The 21,581-nt window shown below is 51.2% G+C and overlaps 2 protein-coding genes across 2 annotated transcripts; one reads left to right on the plus strand and one right to left on the minus strand.

Moving 5' to 3' along the window:
• Positions 1–273: 273 nt before the first annotated feature.
• LOC100686721 (galectin-7) lies at positions 274–2,421 on the plus strand. Its single transcript, XM_038528966.1, has 4 exons — positions 274–393; positions 794–882; positions 1,626–1,827; positions 2,253–2,421. Exons 1-4 carry the CDS (start codon positions 289–291, stop codon positions 2,364–2,366), a joined length of 510 nt encoding a protein of 169 aa, XP_038384894.1. The 5' UTR covers positions 274–288; the 3' UTR covers positions 2,367–2,421.
• A 69-nt stretch (positions 2,422–2,490) lies between these two features.
• Positions 2,491–20,493, minus strand: LOC119875926 (basic salivary proline-rich protein 2-like). Its single transcript, XM_038525557.1, has 5 exons — positions 20,409–20,493; positions 19,867–19,967; positions 19,746–19,793; positions 18,419–18,753; positions 2,491–3,304 (listed from the first exon to the last, which is right to left on the minus strand). The coding sequence occupies exons 1-5, from the start codon at positions 20,491–20,493 to the stop codon at positions 2,491–2,493; spliced, it is 1,383 nt and encodes a 460-aa protein (XP_038381485.1).
• Positions 20,494–21,581: the final 1,088 nt, after the last annotated feature.

Raw genomic sequence — 21,581 nt, forward strand, 5'->3', positions numbered from 1 at the left:
GCCCGCGCTTCCAGCCCCCGGCGCGGCCCCTCGGGCCAAGTCTCCCCAGATAAAATGGGCAAAATACTCTCTTCTGGCTGCCAAGCTGCAGGAAGGGGGCTGCCTGGACGGGGGCTCCCCGGGTCCCCTCTGGCCCTGGTGGTTCCCTGGGATCTGTCATTAGGACCATTAGCTCAAAGGAGCAGGGAGTGAGGGGAATCCTGGTCCCCAGAGATGGGGTGCTGGGCCAGGTGGCCCCAGGGCCAGGGTCTGTGCCAGGTGTGGGTGGTGGGCGTGGAAAGGGGGGGGATGAGTCAGCCAGGCCTGCCACACCCCGCCTCATATGAGGTCCCAGCAGCCATCCCCAGCAGCGCCACTGCCTGCCCTCGCAGCCCAGCCATGGCAGGGAGCTCTGTGAGTGCCCCGGGGCCGGGGGCTTGGGGGGCTGGGGGGGCTTGGACCCAAGGCCCACCGGACTAGGGCAGGGGCTGGGCCCGCCTGAGGTGGCCTGTTGGGAAGGAGAAAGCGGGTGCCAGGGGTGCTTGAAGAGCCTGGGCTGTGGCTCTTGGGTTGACCCAGCCCGTCCCAGGGCTCCTAGTGCCCCTGGAGGCTCCCTCGGGGTCTCCCTGTCTCCACTGATCCGTGTCTCTCTCCACCTCTGCCGCTGCCTCTGCCTCTCCCCTTTCTCTCTGGGGCCTTTCTTCTCCCTGATTGTGCTGATCGGGGTCCTGGTCGCTTGCTCCCTGGGGTGACCCCTGTGCATCTCTCCCCTGCACCCCTGCTCCCCTCGGACTCCCCGCCGCTGCTCCTGCAGAACGTGCCCCACAAGACCTCGCTGCCCGAGGGCATCCGAGTCGGCACTGTGATGAGGATTCGGGGTGTGGTCCCGAACAAGGCTGGCAGGTGAGAGCCGGGGCCCAGCAGGGGCCCAGCAGTCGGGGTGGGAGTTGTCCAGGCTCAGCTCACCCCAACACTTCCAGCCCAGACCCGAGGATGCCAGGGCCACCTTTGTCCCCCAGGGGCTTGGAATCCCCAGACCTTGGCTGACTTTCTGGAATCTCAGGTCTTCACTCTGTGTCCCATGGCTGTGTACAGGCTGGGGTGCCCGTGTGTCCCTAGGAAACTGGGGCTCCAGGGCAATCTCAGGGTTCCTGCCTGTAGTCCTCCGCCTCCCAGCCGGAATCCCCAGGAACTCTGCAAATATGTCCTGTGATGGGGGGGGGGGGGTGCCTGGGGCATCTGGGAAACCCACGCAGTCAGCCCTGAGACATCGGGGTCGGCTACAGTAGGAGTTTGGGGAAACCAGGAATGACGGGGTCCATGGTATTGTTCCCAGCCTTGTAGGAAAGGGGATAGTGTAGGAATGGGGAGCACCCTGGCCATTGGCACCATGACTCACGGCAACTCTCAGAGGCTTTGGAAATCGAGGGGGACCCAGGCCATTGCACGGTGACCCTCGTGTGGTGGATGTGTCCACCTAGAAGTTTCTGGGTCCCCCGGAATCTGGGTTCCTGGCCGCAGTCTACAGCCCTCCCTGTGGTGTGCGCCGTTCCCGGTCTCTATATTGGTCCGTGCTCTGGTAAAGGGGAGCCAGGCCCGAGGCCCCTGAGGTCCTTCCGCACCCCCTTCCCCCCACCACCCACCAGGTTCTACGTGAACCTGCTGTGCGGCGAGGCCCCGGGGAGCGAGGCTGCGCTGCATTTCAATCCCCGCCTGGATGAGTCCACCGTGGTCTTCAACACCCTGGAGCAGGGCGCCTGGGGCCGCGAGGAGCGAGGCACGGGCATCCCCTTCCAGCGCGGGCAGCCCTTCGACGTGCTCCTCATCGCCACGGACGAAGGCTTCAAGGTGGGTCCCTGCTCCCCCAGGCGGCCCCCCCACCCCGAGACCCAGGCCCCGCCCGCAGGGAAGCCGGGGCGGCTGCCGGCGGAGGTGGGAGCGCAGCCAGCAGGGCGGGGTGGGGGTGGGGGTGGGGGTGGGCCCCCCTCCCCCCCTCCCCTTCCCCTCCCCTCCCCTCCCTTCCCCTCCCCTCTCCCCTCTCCTCTCCCCTCCCCTTCCCCCTCCCCTCCCCTCTCCCCTCCCCTCCCCCAGCGCATCCGCACTGGTGTCAGAGGGCAGGGGCGTGGCAGGGCACGGAGCCGCGAGCGAGGCCCGGTGCCCAGGGCGGGGGTCCCCCAGCGGGGCAGGGCGCAGGGCGGGGGGCGACGAGCCCGAGGAGCCCGGCGGGGGGCGGGTCACGGCGCGGCCCTGCAGCGCGGCCCCTCGCCCCGCAGGCGGTGGTCGGCGACTCCGAGTACCACCACTTCCGCTACCGGATCCCGCCGGCGCGCGTGCGCCTCCTGGAGGTGGGCGGGGACCTGCAGCTCGAGTCCGTGAGCGTCTTCTGAGCCCGCGGCCGGCGCCGGGCGCCCCGCAGCGCAAATAAAGCCTCCGCGCGTGTGCGCCTGGTCTGCGTGTGTGTCCCCTGCGCGTCCACGCGGACAGCGGGCTCGAGGGGCGAAGGCCGCCGGGTCACCGCTGGCTCCGCGGCCGAGGCGCCACGCGAGCCCCGCTCTGGGCCGACGGCGGGGCCGGGAGGCGTCGGGAGTCGCGATCCGGGCGGGCGTGTGGGGCGCGTCTTCCCGGGCGGGAGTGCGGGGGCCGCCCCGGGGGCTGGAGCGCGCTCAGGCCGGCCCAACGGGGCACGATGCCCGCTCGCCGGGCCCCCGCGACCCCAGCGGACGGAGACGGGTGCTGCGCCCCGACGGGCCCCGGCGCCTGCCTCCCCGCCAGCTGTGCGCCCGCTGCCCCTCGGGTGCCGGCCGGCGGCTGGCGCGGGGTGGGGGCCGCGGGGGCGCCGCGGGGCAGACGCGCACGGAGCCGCCTCTCCCCGCCGAGCCGAGGAGACACGGCATCAGGCCCCGGGCCCCGCCGCGGTCCCCGCCCCTTCGCACCCTCCTTCCTTCTGGGCGCCTGGGCGGCCGGGCCCTGGCTCTGCCCGAGCGCCCTCGGGGGCGGGTGGGGGCCCCGCGCAGACGCCGTCACCCCCGGCAGGCGGCGGCTCCGATCGGAGGCGGCGGCTGCTCGTGACTTCTTGGCTTGGATGCAGGCAGGTCGCGGCTCTGAGCCGGAGGTGTCAGGAAGGGTCCTCCCCCGTGGCCGTGGTCCTAACCGTGAGATGGATATAGGGACGGCCTGGGGTTTGGGTTTGGGTCGGGTCGGGGAGTCAGGCGCCTGGAGGGATGTGCCCGGTTCCCGGCGTGGGCACGTCGCCTCCCCGTGGCCCCTGCGGATGCTGCAGCTTCGGCAGTCGGTGAAGGAGCGTGGGCAGATTCCTTGGTTTCGTCTGAAGATGCAAAAGAATGTGTACGACCTCCAAATCTCGGCGAATTCGAATCCTTCCAGGACAACTTTTTCTGCACCTTCCGAGCTCCTGCAGGGTGCAGCCGCTCTTCATTCTGGGCCCTTCTTTGTATATTTCGGGTGGGCTGTGTCGTGAGGGGTCCTCCTCTCCCAGTGGGAGACCTGAGAAATCTCACATCGGTTGGTCCACCAGGGCTCTTCGTTAAATGACTTAATTTTTATTTTATTCATCTGTGTCATGTAGTTTCCGAGCAATTTTTTTTTTTTTAAAGTTGTACCTACCCATAGGTTACAGATTTGGAAAAGAACAGCGGAAGGTAAGACACCGTTGGCAGAGCTGGTAAACTAGGTTGGATGGTAGATTCATCTGTGTTCATTTCCTGATTTTTCATTTCTGTCTTATCATATATAAGTGATCATATATATAAGTGATCATATATAGTGGAGAATGTTCATGTTCACACGAAACATTACTACATATTAAGAAGGTATTTGAAAGTAAGAGGCAGAAAGTTGGCAAGTTACTCCTAAGCGGCTCAATCAAAAAAATTTTTTTTTTCAATCAAAATTATTAAAGTTTGAGCTGTACTTAAAACTTTGTCATTTCATACATATAGAGGGAGACCATTTGAGTTAATTTTTTCCTATGTTGTGAAGTAAGGGCTCAACTTTGGTTTTTTTGTGCATGGATTTCCAATTGAAAACACTGTTCTTGGGGATCCCTGGGTGGATCCGCGGTTTAGCGCCTGCCTTTGGCCCAGGGCGCGATCCTGGAGTCCCGGGATCGAGTCCCGCATCGGGCTCCCGACATGGAGCCTGCTTCTCCCTCTGCCTGTGTCTCTGCCTCTCTCTCTCTATGAATAAATAATAAAATTAAAAAATCTTTAAAAAAAGAAAACACTGTTCTTTCCTCATTGCATTGTCTTGACACACTCATCAATATTTAATTAATCATAGATGTTTGTGTTTATTTCTGGACCTTCAATTCTATTCCGTTTACTATCTACAACATGTCCATCCTTATCCCAATATCACCATCTTGATTGCTGTGATTTTGAAATTGGAAACTTTGACGCCTCCAACTTTTTTTTCAAAATGCTTTGTTTAGTTTGAGTCCTTAGCTTTTCCAAATAAACTTTAGAATCACTTTGTCAGTTTCTCAAAGAAAAAAATCAGCGGTGATTTTGATAGGTATTGTACTGAAACAGGCTGATCAATTTGAGGAGGATTGCCATCTTAATAATATTAAAGGTCTTTGAGGGCAACCCCGGTGGCTCAGCGGTTTGGCGCCATCTTCAGCCCAGGGCGTGATCCTGGAGATCGGGGATTGAGTCCCACGTCGGGCTCCCTGCATGGACCTGCATCTCCTTCTGCCTGTCTCTGTCTCGCTCTCTCTCTCTGTCTCATGAATAAATAAATAAAATCTTAAAAAAAAAAAAAAAAAGGTCTTTGAATCCATGAACATGGGCTATCTTCCCATTTACTGAGATCTTCTCTAATTTCTTCCAACAATATTTTGTAACAACAAATTGTAACTGTGTACAACAGTGCCTGTATCCATTATATTGCTTCTCTGATTATCTAATTCTTTATATTTACTTTTGTGTTTACTTTTTCCACCTATTTTATTTTATTTAAAAACTTACCTAGGGCAGCCCCGGTGGTGCTAGCCGTTTGGCACTGCCTGCAGCCCAGGGCGTGATCCTGGAGACCCTGGATCGAGTCCCACGTCGGGCTCCCTTCATGGAGCCTGTTCTCCCTCTGCCTGTGTCTCTGCGCCTCTCTCTCTGTCTCTATGAATAAATAAATAAAACCTTAAAAAAATAAATAAAAACTTACCTATATTTAGTTTACTGCTCCATGATTTCTTACTTATTTTTAAAAAGATTTTGTTTATTTATTTGACAGAGAGTAAGAAAGAGCACAAGCAGGAGGAGCCATAGACAGAGGTAGAAGCAGACTGCCTGCTGAGCAGTGAGCCCAGTACAAGCCTCACCCTGGGATCAGGACCTGAGCTGAAGGCAGACGCTTAATCGACTGAGCCACCCAGAACACCATGCTTTCTTATTTAATAACAAAATAATTTAAGTCTACTAACATATTCCTGATTATAATTTATTCTAACAATTGTGCTTTATTTTTTTTTAAGATTTTATTTATTTAAAAAAAAAAAGATTTTATTTATTTATTCATGAGAGACACAGAGAGAGAGGCAGAGACATAGGCAGAGGGAGAAGCAGGCTCCGTGCAGGGAGCCCAATGTAGAACTTGATCCCGGGACTCCAGGATCACACCCTGAGCCGAAGGCAGCCGCTCAACCACTTGAGCCACCCAGGTGCCCCCAAAACTCAATTTTAAAAATAACAAGCAGGGGCACCTGGGTGGCTTAGTTGACTAAGCTGCTGACTCTTGGTTTCTACTTGGGTCAAGATCTCAGGGTTGTTAGATTGAGCCCCATGTCAGGGCTCCAGGCTCAGTGCTCAGCAGGGTGTCTGCTCAAGATTCATTCCCTCTGCCCCTCTCCCTGTCACCTGTGCATGCATTCTCTCTCTCTCAAATAAATAAAAATATTTTTAAAAATAGTAATCAGGGGTGCCTGCCTGGCTCAATCAGTGGAACATGTGATTCTTGACCTTGGGGTCACGACTTCAAGCCCCAAGTCTGGTGTACAGATTACTTTATTTTTGTTAATTTTTATTTATTTATGATAGTCACACACACACACACAGAGAGGCAGAGACACAGGCAGAGGGAGAAGCAGGCTCCATGCACTGGGAGCCCGACGTGGGATTCGATCCCTGGTCTCCAGGATCGCACCCTGGGCCAAAGGCAGGCACCAAACCGCTGCGCCACCCAGGGATCCCCAGATTACTTTAAAAGAGAAAAAGAAAAAAAGAACAAGAATTGTATAGGGATTTGTAAAACAATAGATAAATTCCAATTACAATCAGGAAAAGACAATTTGACTGCTATCACTACCATTCAATACTCTGGAAATATTAGATATTGTGATAAGATATAAACAAGACATAACAGGTATAGTGATTACAATAGAATTGGAAATTAGCAAAAATTAGAAAAGCAAAAATCTGACAAAAAGCAGAAATTTAAAAACATAACTTACATAGGTGAAGAGACTGTCTATAAAATAATGCATATAATTAAAACACAATTGTTTGGGACGCCTGCATGGCTTGTTATTTTTAATTGAGTTTTGGGGGCACCTGGGTGGCTCAAGTGGTTGAGCGAATGCCTTTGGCCTAGGTTGTGATCCCAGGGTCCTGGGATTGAGTCCTGCATCAGGCTCCCTGCAGGAAGCCTGCTTCTCCCTCTGCCTGTGTCTCTGCCTCTCTCTCTATGTCTCTCATGAATAAATAAATAAAATCTTTTAAAAATAGAGTTTTTGTAAATGTTTGATAGATGCTTAAAACATATATATATAGTTATTAAATTAACCTTACTAATCATATTACTCAAAAGTTTTTTTCAGCAAAGAAAAAGAAAAACATTTTGCTTGCAAAGATGAATTGCAAGGGATTTTGGGTTTTATAAGAACTGACTTGCCATGGGATCCCTGGGTGGCACAGCAGTTTGGCGCCTGCCTTTGGCCCAGGGCGAGATCCTGGAGACCTGGGATCGAATCCCACGTCGGGCTCCCGGTGCATGGAGCCTGCTTCTCCCTCTCCCTCTGCCTGTATCTCTGCCTCTCTCTCTCTGTATCATAAATTAAAAAAAAAAAAAAAAGAACTGACTTGCCAAATAAAATATACAACACGCATTTAAAAGAAAGCAAACCCAGGATTACCAAGTTTAGAGTTACTCTGTCCACTGGGGAAAAAAAATAGTCATCTCACATAGGTGTTTTAACCTCAAAAATTGTGTCATATCTTTATTTTTTAAAAATTTTATTTATTTAAGTAATCTCTACACTCAACATGTAGAGTCATGACATGGAGACCAAGAATCTCTAGCTCCATGGGGGTCCCTGGGTGGCTCAGTGGTTTAGCACCTGCCTTCATCCCAGGGTGTGATCCTGGAGACGTGGGATCGAGTCCCACGTCGGGTTCCCTGCATGGAGCCTGCTTCTCCCTCTGCCTGTGTCTCTGCCTCTCTGTGTGTGTGTGTGTCTCTCATGAATAAATAGATGAAATTAAAAAAAAAAAAAAAAAAGAATCTCTAGCTCCACCAACTGAGCCAGCCAGGTGCCTCTATGACATTACCTTTAGATACCAGCATTGCAAAAGTCAATAAAGTTATGAAACAATAAAGTCATTTTTTAATAAAGTCATTTTTAAAAATATTTTATTTATTTATTGGAGAGAGAGAAAGAGAGCATGAGCAGGGGAGGGGCAGAGGGAGAAGCAGACTCCACGCTGAGCAGGGAGCCCCATGCAGGTTCAATCCCAGGACCCTGAGATCATGACCTGAGCTAAAACCAAGAGCTGGAGGCCTAACCAACTGAGCCACCCAGGCTCCCCTATTAAGTCATTTTTTTAAATACAATGATTCAACAATTTTTTTAAAGAATTTTATTTATTTATTCATGAGAGACAGAGAGAGAGAGAGAGAGAGAGAGAGACAGAGGCAGAGGCACAGGCAGAGGGAGAAGCAGGCTCCATGCAGGGAGCCTGATGTGGGACTCGATCCTGGGACTCCAGGATCATGCCTGGATCGAAGGCAGGTGCCAAACCGCTGAGCCACCCAGGGATCCCCTGATTGATTGTTTTAAAATTATATTGTTCAAGATTTTATTTCTTTTGGGGACCAGAACTAGATAAGACTGGTCTTAGGTCCTGTTTTTTAAAATTGTGGTCTACTTGACAGAAAACAATATATTAGTTTCAAGTGTTTCAGTGATTTGATATTTGTGTGCATTGTGAAATGATCATCACAATAAGTCTAGTTAAACAGCCATCACCATACGGAGTCATGGAATTTTTTTTCTTTTAATGAGAACTTTTAAGATGTACTTTCGTTTTTGTTTTTTTTTTTAAGTCTTATTTATTTATTTGAGAGACAGAGAGAGGTGGAAGAGAAAGAGAGAGATAGAGAATCTCAAGTCGACTCCTCGCTGAGTGCAGAGCCCAATGCAGGACTTGATCCTACGACTCATGAGATCGTGACCTGAGGGGAAAGCAAGAGTCATTGCTTACCCGACTGAGCCACCCAGGCGGCCCTAAGAACTTATAGGGTAGCCTGGGTGGCTGTCGGTTGAGTGTCTGCCTTTGGCTTAGGTCATGGTCTGAGGGTCCTGGGATGGAGCCCTGCATCTGGCTCTCTGCTCAGCAGAGCCAGCTTCTCCCTCTCCTCTGCTGCTCCCCCTGCCAGTGCTCTCTTGCTCTGTCAAATAAATAAATAAAATCTTAAAAAAAAAAACGTACTAATTGCCACAAAGAATCATTAACTGCAGTCCCCACGCTGTACATTACACTCCCAGGACTTACTTATTTTACAACTGGAAGTTTGTACCTTGTGACCCCCTTCCCCCATTTTGCCCACCCTCATCCCCCGGACCTCAGGCCACCACTGATCTGTTCTCTATGAGGTTGAGTTTTTTGTTTGTTTGTTTTATATTCCACATTAAAGGGAGATCATATGGTATTTGTCTTTCTCTGTTTGACTTATTTCCCTTAGCATAACGCCCGTGGGTTTCTCTGTGTTGTTACAAATGGCAAGATTTCATTCCTTTTTATGGTAAATCATATTCCATTGTGTATATGTACCACGTTTTCTTTATCCATTCACCTATTGATGGACACTTAGATTATTTCCATATCTTGACTATTGTAAATAAGCTGCAGTGAACAAGGGGGAGGGGCAGATATCTTTTCCAGTTAGTGTTTTCATTTTCTTTGGAAAAATACCCAGAGATGGAATTGCTAGATCCTATGATAATTCTGTTTTTAATTTTTGGAGGAAGCTCCATACGGTTTTCCACGACGGCGGCATCAGTCTACGTGCCCACCAACAGCGCGCGAGGGTTTCTTTTCCTCCACATCTTGCCAACACCTGATGTTTCTTGTGTTGTTGATTTTAGCCATTCTGACAGGTGGGAGCTGATATTTCATTATGGTTTTAATTTGCATCGCTCTGATGATGAGTGATGTTGAGCATCTCTTCATGTGTCTGTTGGCCATCTGTATCTCTTCTTTGGAAAATGTCTATTCAGGTCCTCTGCCCAGTTTTAAATCAGATTGGTTTTTTGGAGAGTGTTTTGATGTAAGTACAGTTGATTTTGTTTGTTTACCTGCTCTCCTAAGTTTTACACATTTGCACAACTTAGCTTTACTTTGATCACTGTCTCATCTTTTCTGTTTTTATTTTGTATGATCTCCACATTTTCCTGTTTTTTGACCTTTGCCAATTGATTGTATTTTTTTTATGATTTTATTTTTAAATTTATTCATGAGAGACACACACAGAGAGAGGCAGAGACACAGGCAGAGGGAGAAGCAGGCTCCATGCAGGGAGCCTGACCTGGGACTCGATCCGGGGTCTCCAGGATCATGCCCTGGGCTGAAGGTGGTGCTAAACCACTAGGCGACTGGGGCTGCCCCTTTTTTTCGTTTTAAACTGTTCTATGGGACATCTGGGTGGCTCAGAGGTTGAGTGTCCGCCTTGGTTCAGGGAGTGATCCCAGGGTCTGGGATCAAGTCCTACATCAGGCTCCCAGAGGGAGCATGCTTCTCCCTCTGCCTGTGTCTCTGCTTCTCTGTGTGTCTCTCATGAATAAATAAAATCTTTAAAAAAAAATAAAAAATAAACTGCTCTACTAATTTGAAAGTTATATATCCTATTCTTATTCCACTAATGGTTACAGATTTTCTTTTTCTTTTTCTTTTTTTTTAAGATTTTAGTTTTAAATAATCTCTATACCCAACGTGGGGCTCAAACCCACAACCCCAAGATCAAGAGTCGCTCTGTCTACCAACTCAGCCAGCAAGGCGTCCCTCCATGTAAATGTTTTTCAGCTTATACTTGAACCTGTGGTTTCTTAATTAACAATGTCAAGAATTAAATGTGATCTGTTAATTCTCCCCAGGTAATACAAGGGAGATGATATAATTAATCCTTCTTCCCGGTAACTTATTCTGGTTTTTGTTGATATACTTTAGGGCTTTCTTATTATTCTTTGCCTCTCTTTTCCCAGTGTTTGGTTTCCATGAGGCCACCAAAACAGCAAGGAGAGGACAAAGGCCAGCCCGATCTATAGCCAATGCAGTCATTAGCTACTATTTGTTCTGATTTTGAAATAATCACAAACCTATGGAGAAGTTCCCTCATAGAGACACTCTAGGTGGGCAGAGCTGGGAAATGCTGGGCTTTGGGCCGCTGCATCTCACGACTGTGTCCCTCAAAGGACGTGCCCTCTGTCACAGAGAACAGCCTCACCAAATGTCATGTCCTTCCCAGGGAGTGGCCCATGCCAGTGACCAGATGGTTACTGGGCTACAAAGCCCTGGCCCCTTTGTTTCCACTGGGAACAACTCTGAGCGGCCACCCCAGCTCCAGATCTCCTCATAGCATTGTCTGGGCTTATCTCAACCAGGTTGTGTGTCAAATCTTCCCTCCGTCCAATCCTGTCCCCCTTTCCTTTTGAGAGTGTCACCTGAGGCCACCCCACAATAGCCCTTCTGCATGCAGCCCTTTGTCTCTGGTTCCATTTCTTTTTCTTTTCTTTTCTTTTCTTTTTTTTTTTTTAAGATTTTATTTATTTATTCATGAGAGACACAGTGAGAGAGAGAGGCAGAGACAGGCAGAGGGAGCAGCAGGCTCTATGCAGGGAGCCTGATGTGGGACTCGATCCTGGGTCTCCAGGATCACACCCTGGGTCAAAGGCAGACTCTAAACTCCTGAGCCACCCAGGGATCCCCTCTGGTTCCATTTCTAAGGAACTCAACCTAAGACACAGGATGATATAAATATATGTGGCATTAGGTACACTCCAGGGGCCCTCAGGTGGCCTTAGCTGGAAGACTCACTTCCAGAATAGTCAGCCAGCACCTGATGAAAAGCCAAACAGGCAATTACTACAAGAGCTTCAAGTATTTACCTTTGAGAAACACAAGAAGCTTCATTAATTAGCATGATGCAGGCGCATGGGTGGCTCAGTCCGTTCAGGGCCTGCCTTCAGCTCAGGTCATGATCTTGGGGTCCTGGGATTGAGCCCCTGCTCAGTGGGGAGCCTGCTTCTCCCTCTCTCTCTGCCCCTCCCTCTTTATGCTCTCTCTTAAATAAATAAAATCTTTTTTAAAAAAATTAGCACAATGAATGTCAGAAATGGGTTTTGGGGGTGGCTCAGACAGTTAAGCAACCAACTCTCGATCTCAGCTCAGGTCTTGATCTCAGGGTCATGAGTTCAAGCCCTGTGTTGGGCTCCATGCTGGGTGTGGAGACTACTTAGGGAAAAAAAAAAAAAGCAATGGGTTTTCATTTATATATCGAGTGGCTTATTAATAATTAGCTTAGCTAATGAATATGGCTGGTTCAGTTGATAGTGCATAGGACTCTTGGTCTCAGGATTGTGAGTTCAAGCCTCATGTTGGACATAGAGTTTACTTAAAAAATTATTGGGGTGCCTGGGTGGCTCAGTTAGTTAAGCATCTGAGTCTTGGTTTCGGCTCAGGGCATGACCTCAGGGTTGTGAGATTGGCTCTGTGTGGGGCCCTGTGCTCAGCAGGGACTCTCTGGGGATTCTTTTTTACTTTCCCTCTACTCCCCCTGCCAAAGCGCATGTGCTCTCTCTCTCTCTAAAATTAATAGATCTTTTTTTTTTAAGATTTTATTTATTAAAAAAAAAAAAGATTTTATTTATTCATGAGAGACACACAGAGAGAGGCAGAGACACAGGCAGAGGGAGAAGCAGGCTCCATGCAGGAAGCTCGATGTGGGACTCGATCCTGGGACTCCAGGATCACGCCCTGAGACACCCAGGGGTCCCAATAGATCTTTTTATTTATTTATTTATTTATTTATTTTTTAAAAATTTGTATTTATTTATGATAGTCACACACAGAGAGAGAGAGAGAGAGAGAGGCAGAGACACAGGCAGAGGGAGAAGCAGGCTCCATGCACCAGGAGCCCGACATGGGATTCGATCCCTTGTCTCCAGGATCGCGCCCTGGGCCAAAGGCAGGCGCCAAACCGCTGCGCCACCCAGGGTTCCCTCAATAGATCTTTTTAAAAAATTAGCATAATGTGTGTTAAAAATGGGCTGCTATTGGTGAAATTGGTAACAAGCAGCGTTGGCTAAAAGATTTCCGATACTTCCCACCCTTGTTTGAACAGTGATAAGAATCTAGTGAACCTTCACTGCTCACTTGGGGGTATGGTGCCCAAAGCATGAGTTCTCAATGATCCCCTGATGGGTCAGTGACTCCAGAAGGGCTGCGGTTGCCTGACACCAGCTCACAAGGCTAATTGAATGTGGTCCTCAAGGATGTGGTCAGGTGCACCTCAAGTGAGCCTTTCATGAAGGGTGAGTTCAGAGCACCTCGAAAGAGACAGCTTCCTGGGACTTTGTCAAACCTACAGGACAGGTTGGGAGGCCATTCTTGTTGGTGCTATGAGTTGTCATCAGCCACTGCTTTGTCTCTGGCGAGTCTAGGCTGAGTCTCAGCGAGTCTAAGCAAGTCTCAGCTCTGCTTCCCTTGGCGTGGGCTTGGTTCTCCAGCACACCCGCCTCTTGATGCGAATTGACGTAAGCCAATGCATCATGTTCAAGCCAATGCATCATGCTCCGATACCAGTGCTTTAGGGAGAGGTATCAGTGGCTGCCAAGAATTGGAGGCAGGGCTTTCCCTTCACACAACCTCACTACTCAGTAATCTGTTAAAACCTCTCAAAAGGAATTCAAGCAAATGTAAGAACATTTAAAAAACAAAAACAAGGGGGATCCCTGGGTGGCTCAGCGGTTTAGCGCCTGCCTTTGGCCCAGGGCATGATCCTGGAGTCCCAGGATCGAGTCCCAGGATCGAGTCCCAGGATCGAGTCCCAGGATCGAGTCCCAGGATCGAGTCCCAGGATCGAGTCCCACGTCAGGCTCCCGGCATGGAGCCTGCTTCTCCCTCCTCCTGTGTCTCTGCCTCTCTCACTCTCTATGTCTATCATAAATAAATAAATAAATCTTAAAAAACAAAACAAAAACAGGGACGTGGCTTAGCCATTGAGCGTCTGCCTTCAGCTCAGGGCCTAATCCCCAGGTCCCACATTGGGCTCCCCATGAGAAGCCTGCCTCTCCCTCTGCCTATGTCTCTGCCCCTCTTTCTGAGTTACTCACTCACTCACTCATTCATGAATAGATAGATAAATAAATAAATAAATAAATAAATAAATAAATAAATAAATAAAATCTTAAACACACACACACACAAGCCATGCTCCGAAAACTGGTAAATAAAAGGAAAGAATCAAAGAAGTATCCTATCTCTCTTTTATGTATTTTTTCAAAGATTTTTATTTTTATTTTTAAAAATATTTATTTATTATTTATGATAGACAGAGTGAGAGAGAGAGGCAGAGACACAGGAGGAGGGAGAAGCAGGCTCCATGCCAGGAGCCTGACGCGGGACTCGATCCCAGGATTCCAGGATCGCGCCCTGGGTTAAAAGCAGGCGCAAACCACTGAGCAACCCAGGGATCCCTCAAAGATTTTTATTTGTTGATTTGAGAGAGAGACAGCACAAGAGAGAGTGAGCGTGAGTGCAGGGGTGGGAGGGGCAGGGAAGGGTAGAGGGCGAGGGCGAAGCAGTCTTTGCAGGGAGCCCGACATCAATCTGGGACTTGATCCCAGGACCCCGGGACCCTGACCTGAGCGGAAGGCAGTCTATTAAGGCTGAGTCATCCAGGCAGCCCCTGTCTCTCTTTTATGACTGTACCTTAGGGCCAATAAACAGCAAATAAGGAGGTTTCCCTTTGTATAATATTCCAGCTACTACAGGAAGATGAAATGACAGAAGCACAAATGTCACCATTTTGCAGTCCCCATCTGGCATCAGCACTTGTAGGCAGTGAGCACCTGCTGCTTAGCATCACGAATGCAGAGACAGCCAGATGGAAAAGCCAAACACCTCCTGGGGTGTCATTTGCTGAAAAACGGAGCCCGCAATGGATAAGTGTCTAGATTTCATGCCCAATTACAGGGATTACAGGAGACAGAGGCACATGTGAAATGCCACTAGGGGGGCGGTGCATCAGCCTCACCCGGACCTTGGCAAAGTCTCCAGGATAATTGAGGTGTTCAGCCAAAAATTATAAGAAAAAAAAAAGAGCTGAAAGAAGAAACTTGTAGATTAAGAGAGATTTAAGAGACATGTCAATCAACTGCAGTAAATCCATCTTATTTGAGTCCTGATTCCAATAAATTGCTAACAATTTTATGACATTAAGAGGCAGAAATGTGCATACTGACTGGGTATTTGGTGATATTAAGGAATTTTTTGTTAATTTTCTTTCTGTGGCAATGGTATTTGGATTAGTTATGGTGCTCTTTGAGAGTTTTTACCTTTTGGGGCACCTGGGTGGATCAGTGATTGAGTATTTGCCTTCAGCTCAGGTGGTTATCCTGGGGTCCCGGGATCGAGTCCTGTGTCAGGCTCCCTGCAAGGAGCCTGCTTCTCCCTCTGCCTGTGTCTCTGCCTCTCTCTGTGTGTCTCTCATGAATAAATAAATAAAAATCTTTTTTTTTTAAAGAAGAGTTTTACCTTTTAGAGCAATGTATTAAAATATTTACTGAGGGGCGGATGCCTGGGTGGCTCAGTTGGTTAAGTGTCTGCCTTCAGCTCAGGTCATGATTCCAGGGTCCTGGGATTGAGCCCATGTCAGGCTCCTTGCTCAGTGAGAAGTCTGCTTCTCCCTCTGCCCCTTCCTCCCATTCTTTGTCTCTCCTAAATAATCTTTTTTTTTTAAGAAATATTTACTGAAAAAAAAAAGAAATATTTACTGAGATAATATATGAGGGAAGGGTAGTGGGAGGGGAGGGAGGTGGTAGTGGTGGGGTATAAGTGAGGCTGCATTTCCAGAGTTAATAATTTTTGAGGCTGGGTGATGGGGATGTGGGATTCCTCATACCATCCTGTCTACTTTTGTTGATGCTTTCAATTTTCTGGAGCAAAAAGTACCTTTTTAGAGAATAATATTGCACTGCGGGTATTCTTCTGAGGCTTGCTTTTCATTCAGTGCTATGTTTCCAAGATTTACCTGTGCTGTAACTGCAATTCATCCAATTTTCGCTTCTGTGTAGTCTTCCCCTGTATGAATATAGCACAATTTTCTTATTTTGTTGACAAGACAATGGATATTTGAGTTATTTTTGTTTTGTTCTTTTTTTTTTTTCTTCTATTACAAACCATGCTGCTATGAACATCTCTGCAGGCATCTCCTGGGACATGTATACACACATTTCTTCCTCTCTCTTTTTTTTTTAAAGATTTATTTTATTTTATTTTATTTTTATTTATTTTTTTAAGATTTTATTTATTCATAGAGACACAGAGAGAGAGAGGCAGAGATACAGGCAGAGGGAGAAGCAGGCTCCATGCAGCGAGCCCGATGTGGGACTCGATCCCGGGTCTCCAGGATCACACCCCGGGCTGCAGGCGGTGCTAAACCGCTGCGCCACCGGGGCTGCCCTAAAGGTTTATTTTAGAAAAAAGATTGATTTTTTATTTGAGAGAGAGTGTGAGTGGGGGGTGAGTGTGAGTGAGAGGGAGGGGGGGAGAGAATCCCAAGCAGATTCCCCACTGAGCAAGGAGCCCAACATAAAGCTCGATCACACGAACTCAGGACCCAAGCAGAAATCATGAGTCAGATGTTTAACTGACTGAGCCACCCAGGCGACCCCGCGCATTTCTCTAGTACATGCATAACTGGGAGTGGAGTCGCTGTGTCATGGGGTAGGCATTTACCGAGGAAAGCCAGTTCGTCTTCTCACGTGTACCAAGTTGCAAGTATCAGCGTGTCTGTTGCTCCACATCCCTGTTGACAATTAGTATTTTCTGGCTTCCCTTTTGTTTGTTTTTTTTTTTAAAGATTTTGTTTATTTATTTGAGAGAAAGTGCGTGAGAGCACCCACAAGGGGGAAGGCAGGAGAAGAGGGAGAAGTAGACTCTCTGCAGGGAGCCTGACGCGGGGCTCCATCCCAGGACCCTGAGATCAGGACCCGAGCCAAAGGCAGATGGTTGACTGAGCCACCCAGGCGCCCCCATTTTCTGGGTTCTTAACTTTCTTCCTAGTGTAGTGGGTGTGATGGAATTTCAGATGGTCTTATTAGCAGCATGTTTTCACATGCTTATTGGACACTGATTCTGTGATTGCTTATTCACGTCTTTTGCCCATTTTCTATGGAGTCAATTGCGGTTTTGTTTATTGGAGCTCTTTATATATTCTGAATACTAATCTTTTGAGAGACGATATAGTAGAGTCAGTAAGCCAGACCATCAGATTCAAATCCTGATTCTATAACCGTGAGAGCACAGGAAAAGCACCGCGCTCCTCTAGGCCTCAGCTCTCTCATCTGTAAACCTTACCACTGGCCAATCTCAGCTGACATGCTCCCAAATCAACTGCTGGTTATGAACTGGTTTAGTCAAAGAGAAATCACCCCTCACCATCCCATTCTGTCCCCTCTAAACATTAGCCACTCTTAAAGTAGCACCTTAGAGCGAATGAATGAATGAATCATAGGTGATTTTTCCTGTATCTACAATTATGTCAGATTTGACTCTCATCATTGAAAGAAAACCACTCTTTGGAGTAAACCCCCTTGGACTGACACTGCTGAATTATAGAGATGCTGCGAAGGCCTTCCTCTGGGTTCTCAAGAGCAGTGCTAACAGAGGAAGGGCTGCTGGGGGCTGGCACGTGCCACAGCCTACAGCTTCGAGACACTGGTGGTCCCTGGCATCAGTCTCCAGCCACTCCGTGAGGATTCTGATTCAACTCGGTGGTGCTTCTCCATCTTGTCCAGTGTCCACAATCCTTAATGTGTCCCTCCTTTTCAGGTAGGGAATCCAGTCTTCCATATGCTTGGAACATCTCAGGAACAAGTACCTTGTCCTTCTCCGCGGTTACCATTAGGCCGGAATCAGGATCTTCCGCCCCACACCCTGACTATGTTTGTGTCCAATGTTTATTTTTGTAAAGATTATTATTAGGGGACGCCTGGTGGCTCAGCAGTTGAGCATCTGCCTTTGTTTTTTTTTTGTTTTTGTTTTTTTTGAGCAACTGACTTTGGCTCAGGATGTGATTTACACAGTCCCAGGATGGCAGTCCCACATCAGGCCCCCGCATGGAGTCTCCTTCTCCCTCTGCCTGTGTCTCTCCTCTCTGCCTCTCTGTGTGTGTCTCTCATGAATAAATAAATAAAATCTTAAAAAAAAAGAAAAAAAGAAGATTTATTTATTGGGGCGGGGGGGAGAGAGCGCATGAGCAGGGGGAGGGGCAGAGGGAGCAGCAGAGAAGTAGACTCCCCACGGAGCCTGACCTGATGAGAGGCTCAATCCCACAACCGAGAGGCTCAATCCCACAAGGTGACCTGAGCTGAAATCAAGAAGCTGCTACTCAGGGATCCCTGGGTGGCGCAGCGGTTTGGTGCCTGCCTTTGGCCCAGGGCGCGATCCTGGAGAGACCCCGGGATCGAATCCCCCGTAGGGCTCCGGTACCATGGAGCCTGCTTCTCCCTCTGCACTATGTCTCTGCCTCTCTCTCTCTCTGTGTGTGACTATCATAAATAAATAAAAATTAAAAAAAAAAAAAAGCTGCTACTCAGCCACAAAAAGTGCCCCTCGTGATAGTGTTTTAAGCAGATTTGTTGTTGTTGTTGTAGTGGCTCAGGTGCAGCCTCGGTGAAGCAGGAACACTGCACACTGTGCGGGTTAGATGAGGGGGCAGGCGTAGACACAGTGTAAACTGGCACCTGATCCCTTACTCCGTGGCTGTGGGGGAGCTCTCACCCCATAGGGATGTCGGGACATTCCGGCTGGTGCATGGGTGCAGGTATCATTCATGCCAACCAAATCGGGAAGGGTTTTTTCGGTTGCTAGTGATAAAAAAAAAAAAAATTAAATTGAAATTAAAACTGGGAAGAGAGGAGCAGAACTGATTGGCTCCTTCGATGTAGAAGTCTGGCTTCCGGCGCCCGGATCGAGGGGCGCGGCTCACGGCTTGGCGCCGCTTCCTCAGCGCTGCCCTCCTCCTCGGGCCGGGTCCCCGACCGGGTGGCGGGGGTTCAGGGATGACATCCGACGGCTCAGGGGTCCCAGGGACAGAGAAGCCCCGCCCCGAGTCCCGGGCACGGAGGGGCGTGGCCAGGGCTGCGCTCCTCTGATTGGCTGGAGTGTCCTCCCGGAGCGAGGGGGCGGGGCCAGCCCTCGCGGCGCCGCGGGGCTTGAGGCTAAGGACCCGAGGATCCCCAAAACCATGGGGGTGCTGATTCTAGAAAAGGAGGTAGGGGGTGCTGGGCTCACAAAGCAACGGACGCCCACCACACTGGCTTCAATGCGCTTTTCTTAGGTTGGCCCCGGAGGCATATTTGGGATCCTGGATGTGAGGCGGGAGGCGGGGAGGGATAATCGAGGGGGTCCTGTTTGTGGGGTGTGAGCAGAACCTTGCAGCGAGGCAGGCCGGGAGGAGCAGCAGCCCGCGGGGACCTGAAGACGGAGGCGGGGAAGGGCCGGGGTCACAGGTAGTTGTTTCCTGCCCACTGCAGGCTGTCAGGCCGGTGTCATTCCTCGCGTCCTCGTGCAGTGCCTCGGGGACAAATACGGGGGAGGGCTGTGACCCGGCCAGGAGGGAGTGCGGGGAGCGCGGTGGCAGATGCGGCTGTGCAAGCGACGGCAGCCGGAGGTGACAAGTGGCTATGGACGGGGCCTCAGACGTCGTCCCAGCCCTGATGTGGACGGGGCACCTCCTGGATGTCAGGCGCTGCTCTGACCGTGCCCCACCTACCAGCTCCGTCCCTCGGGTCCGCCGTCCTACGACTGCCCCCACTGTAGAGCTGAGGAAACTGAGGCACAGAGAGGCTAAGCGACTTGCACAAGACACACAGTGCTAAGTGGCAGAGGCTGGATTTGAATCCCGGCCTTTTGGCCCCTACCCTGGCAGGTGCTCCAGACCACTGTCACCTGTCGCCTGCCTCACACCGCAGGGGGGGGGGGGGGGGGGGGGAGGTGGCCGGTTGGGGGGGGGGCCTTGGCAATTCTACAGGAAGGCATCTTGTTTACAACCCCTTTTGGTGGCCACACAGCAGGGGGGCCCAGACAAGATCTGTTGGTCCATTTGGAGGGAAGGCCGTGGGAGGACTCAGGGACTCAGGGACGTCTGTCACAGAGGTGACAAGGTTCGGCCAGTGCAAGAGGCCCCGCTCTGGGGTGGGTGGAAGTCTGCTGGGACCCAACCCGGTGAGTCTCTGGCCTCACAGAACCTACTTCTGTCATTGCTTCCAGGGGCTCTGGCTTCCCCTGGGGGCCCCAACCCTGCAAGGGGGTCAGGTGTCAAGGTCACTGGAGAGTGTGGCTCCCAGCCCAGGGGGTGTAGGGCGGACCCTACAGTCAGCGCTGTGCTGGTGAGCAGGTCGCTGTCTGTCCAGGAAGAGGGGGCAGGGTCCTGGCGGCTCAGGACGAGGGAGGCAGGGTGGGCCCCCCCCCCAGCTGCAGTGGGGGGCTGGGGGATGGAGTAGCCACAGGGCAGAGAAAAGGGTGCAGAGGGCAGACGGGGGGGGGGGGGTGCACAAGAGAGAAGGTGCGGGAGAGACAGCCACACAGATATATGGAGAGAGGGACAGAGACACGGGGAGGGACGTAGTTACACCGACAAAACCCAAAACACACACGAAGAAAAACCCCAAAACACAGCAGAGGAAGACATGAAGAGACAAGAGAGATGGACAGAGAGAGACAGAGACAGAAGAGACACGATGGCAGATAGAGAACTGTCAGATGGAGAGACAGAGATACAGTGTAAAGGCACCGCCCCCCTGCCACCCCCCCCTCCCCGGTCCCCCGAGAGAGAGGCAGGGACCAGAGGGCAGGAACACACCCCCACACTGACCTCCTTCCAGGGGCAGCCGGTCCTCCCTCAGCTCTGCCCGCCTTCCCTCTTGCTGTGGGCCAAGCCCATTAAGCTGCTGCCCCGGCCACAACTGAAGGCCCCACGCCCTGGGGAGGAAACCGCCATCGAGGCGTCCCTTGCTCCGTGGCTCCCCAAACCATCAATTAGTATTTATAAAGGAAGGCTCCTGGCTGCCTAAAGACCCCCATCAGGGCTCAGATGGAGGGGAAGCCCCACCCCCGTGACTCAGGAGGTTAAAGAGCCTGGGGCCGCCCGGGAGCCCAGAGTGTCCGGATGGCGTGTGGCAGCGGGAGGGTCACCATCCAGCTGGTGGACGAAGAGCAGGGCCTGGAACCAGAGGCCCGAAGCCCTATCGGGGCCAGAGATACGAGGCAATCCGAGCAGCCTGCCTGGATGAGGGGATCCTGTTCCGAGACCCCTACTTCCCTGCTGGCCCCGACGCCCTTGGCTACGACGAGCTGGGGCCCGACTCGGAGAAGGCCAAAGGGGTGGAATGGATGAGGCCCCATGTAATGTGTGGTGGGGGGGGGCTGGGCCCCTGGGTCTGAGGGAGGAGGGGCTGGGGGGCTGGGAGGCTGGGCCCCTGGGTCTGAGGGAGGGGGGACTGGGGGTGCTGGGCCCCTGGGTGTGAGGGAGGAGGGGCTGGGGGGCTGGACATGAGCAGGAAGGCTGGGAGTTCCCCGCTGGGTGTGGAGAGGCCCAGGGAGGCCGGGTGCCTCCCGAAGGCTCTGCCAGCATCTCCTGGGGGGGCAGCGAGGGCCGGGGGCCCAGGCTGGGGACCTCTCGGTGGCCCCTTCCCTCCCTTCCCTGGCTGAGGCCTGGAATCCCCCGTCGCCCCCAGGAGTTTTGCGCGGAGCCCCAGTTCATCTGCGAGGACATGAGCCGAACAGACGTGTGTCAGGGGCGCCTCGGTACGACCACGGAGCCATCTGGCCCCCCGATCCGGCAGGTGGTGGCTGGGACCCTGCGGCTCCCCCCCTGGGTGCCCCCTCGGCCTCTCCCTGCACCTCAATGTCCCTCTTCCCATCCTCGCCTCTCCTCCCAGGTAACTGCTGGTTCCTTGCGGCCGCTGCCTCCTCTCACTCTGTACCCCCGACACTCCTGAGCCGGGTGGTCCCCCCTGGTCAAGGCTTCCAAGATGGCTATGCAGGTGTCTTCCACTTCCAGTAAAGCCCAGTTCCTTTGCTCGTGCC

This window comes from Canis lupus, chromosome 1, assembly GCF_011100685.1.
Source record: "Canis lupus familiaris isolate Mischka breed German Shepherd chromosome 1, alternate assembly UU_Cfam_GSD_1.0, whole genome shotgun sequence".
NCBI lineage: Eukaryota > Metazoa > Chordata > Mammalia > Carnivora > Canidae > Canis > Canis lupus.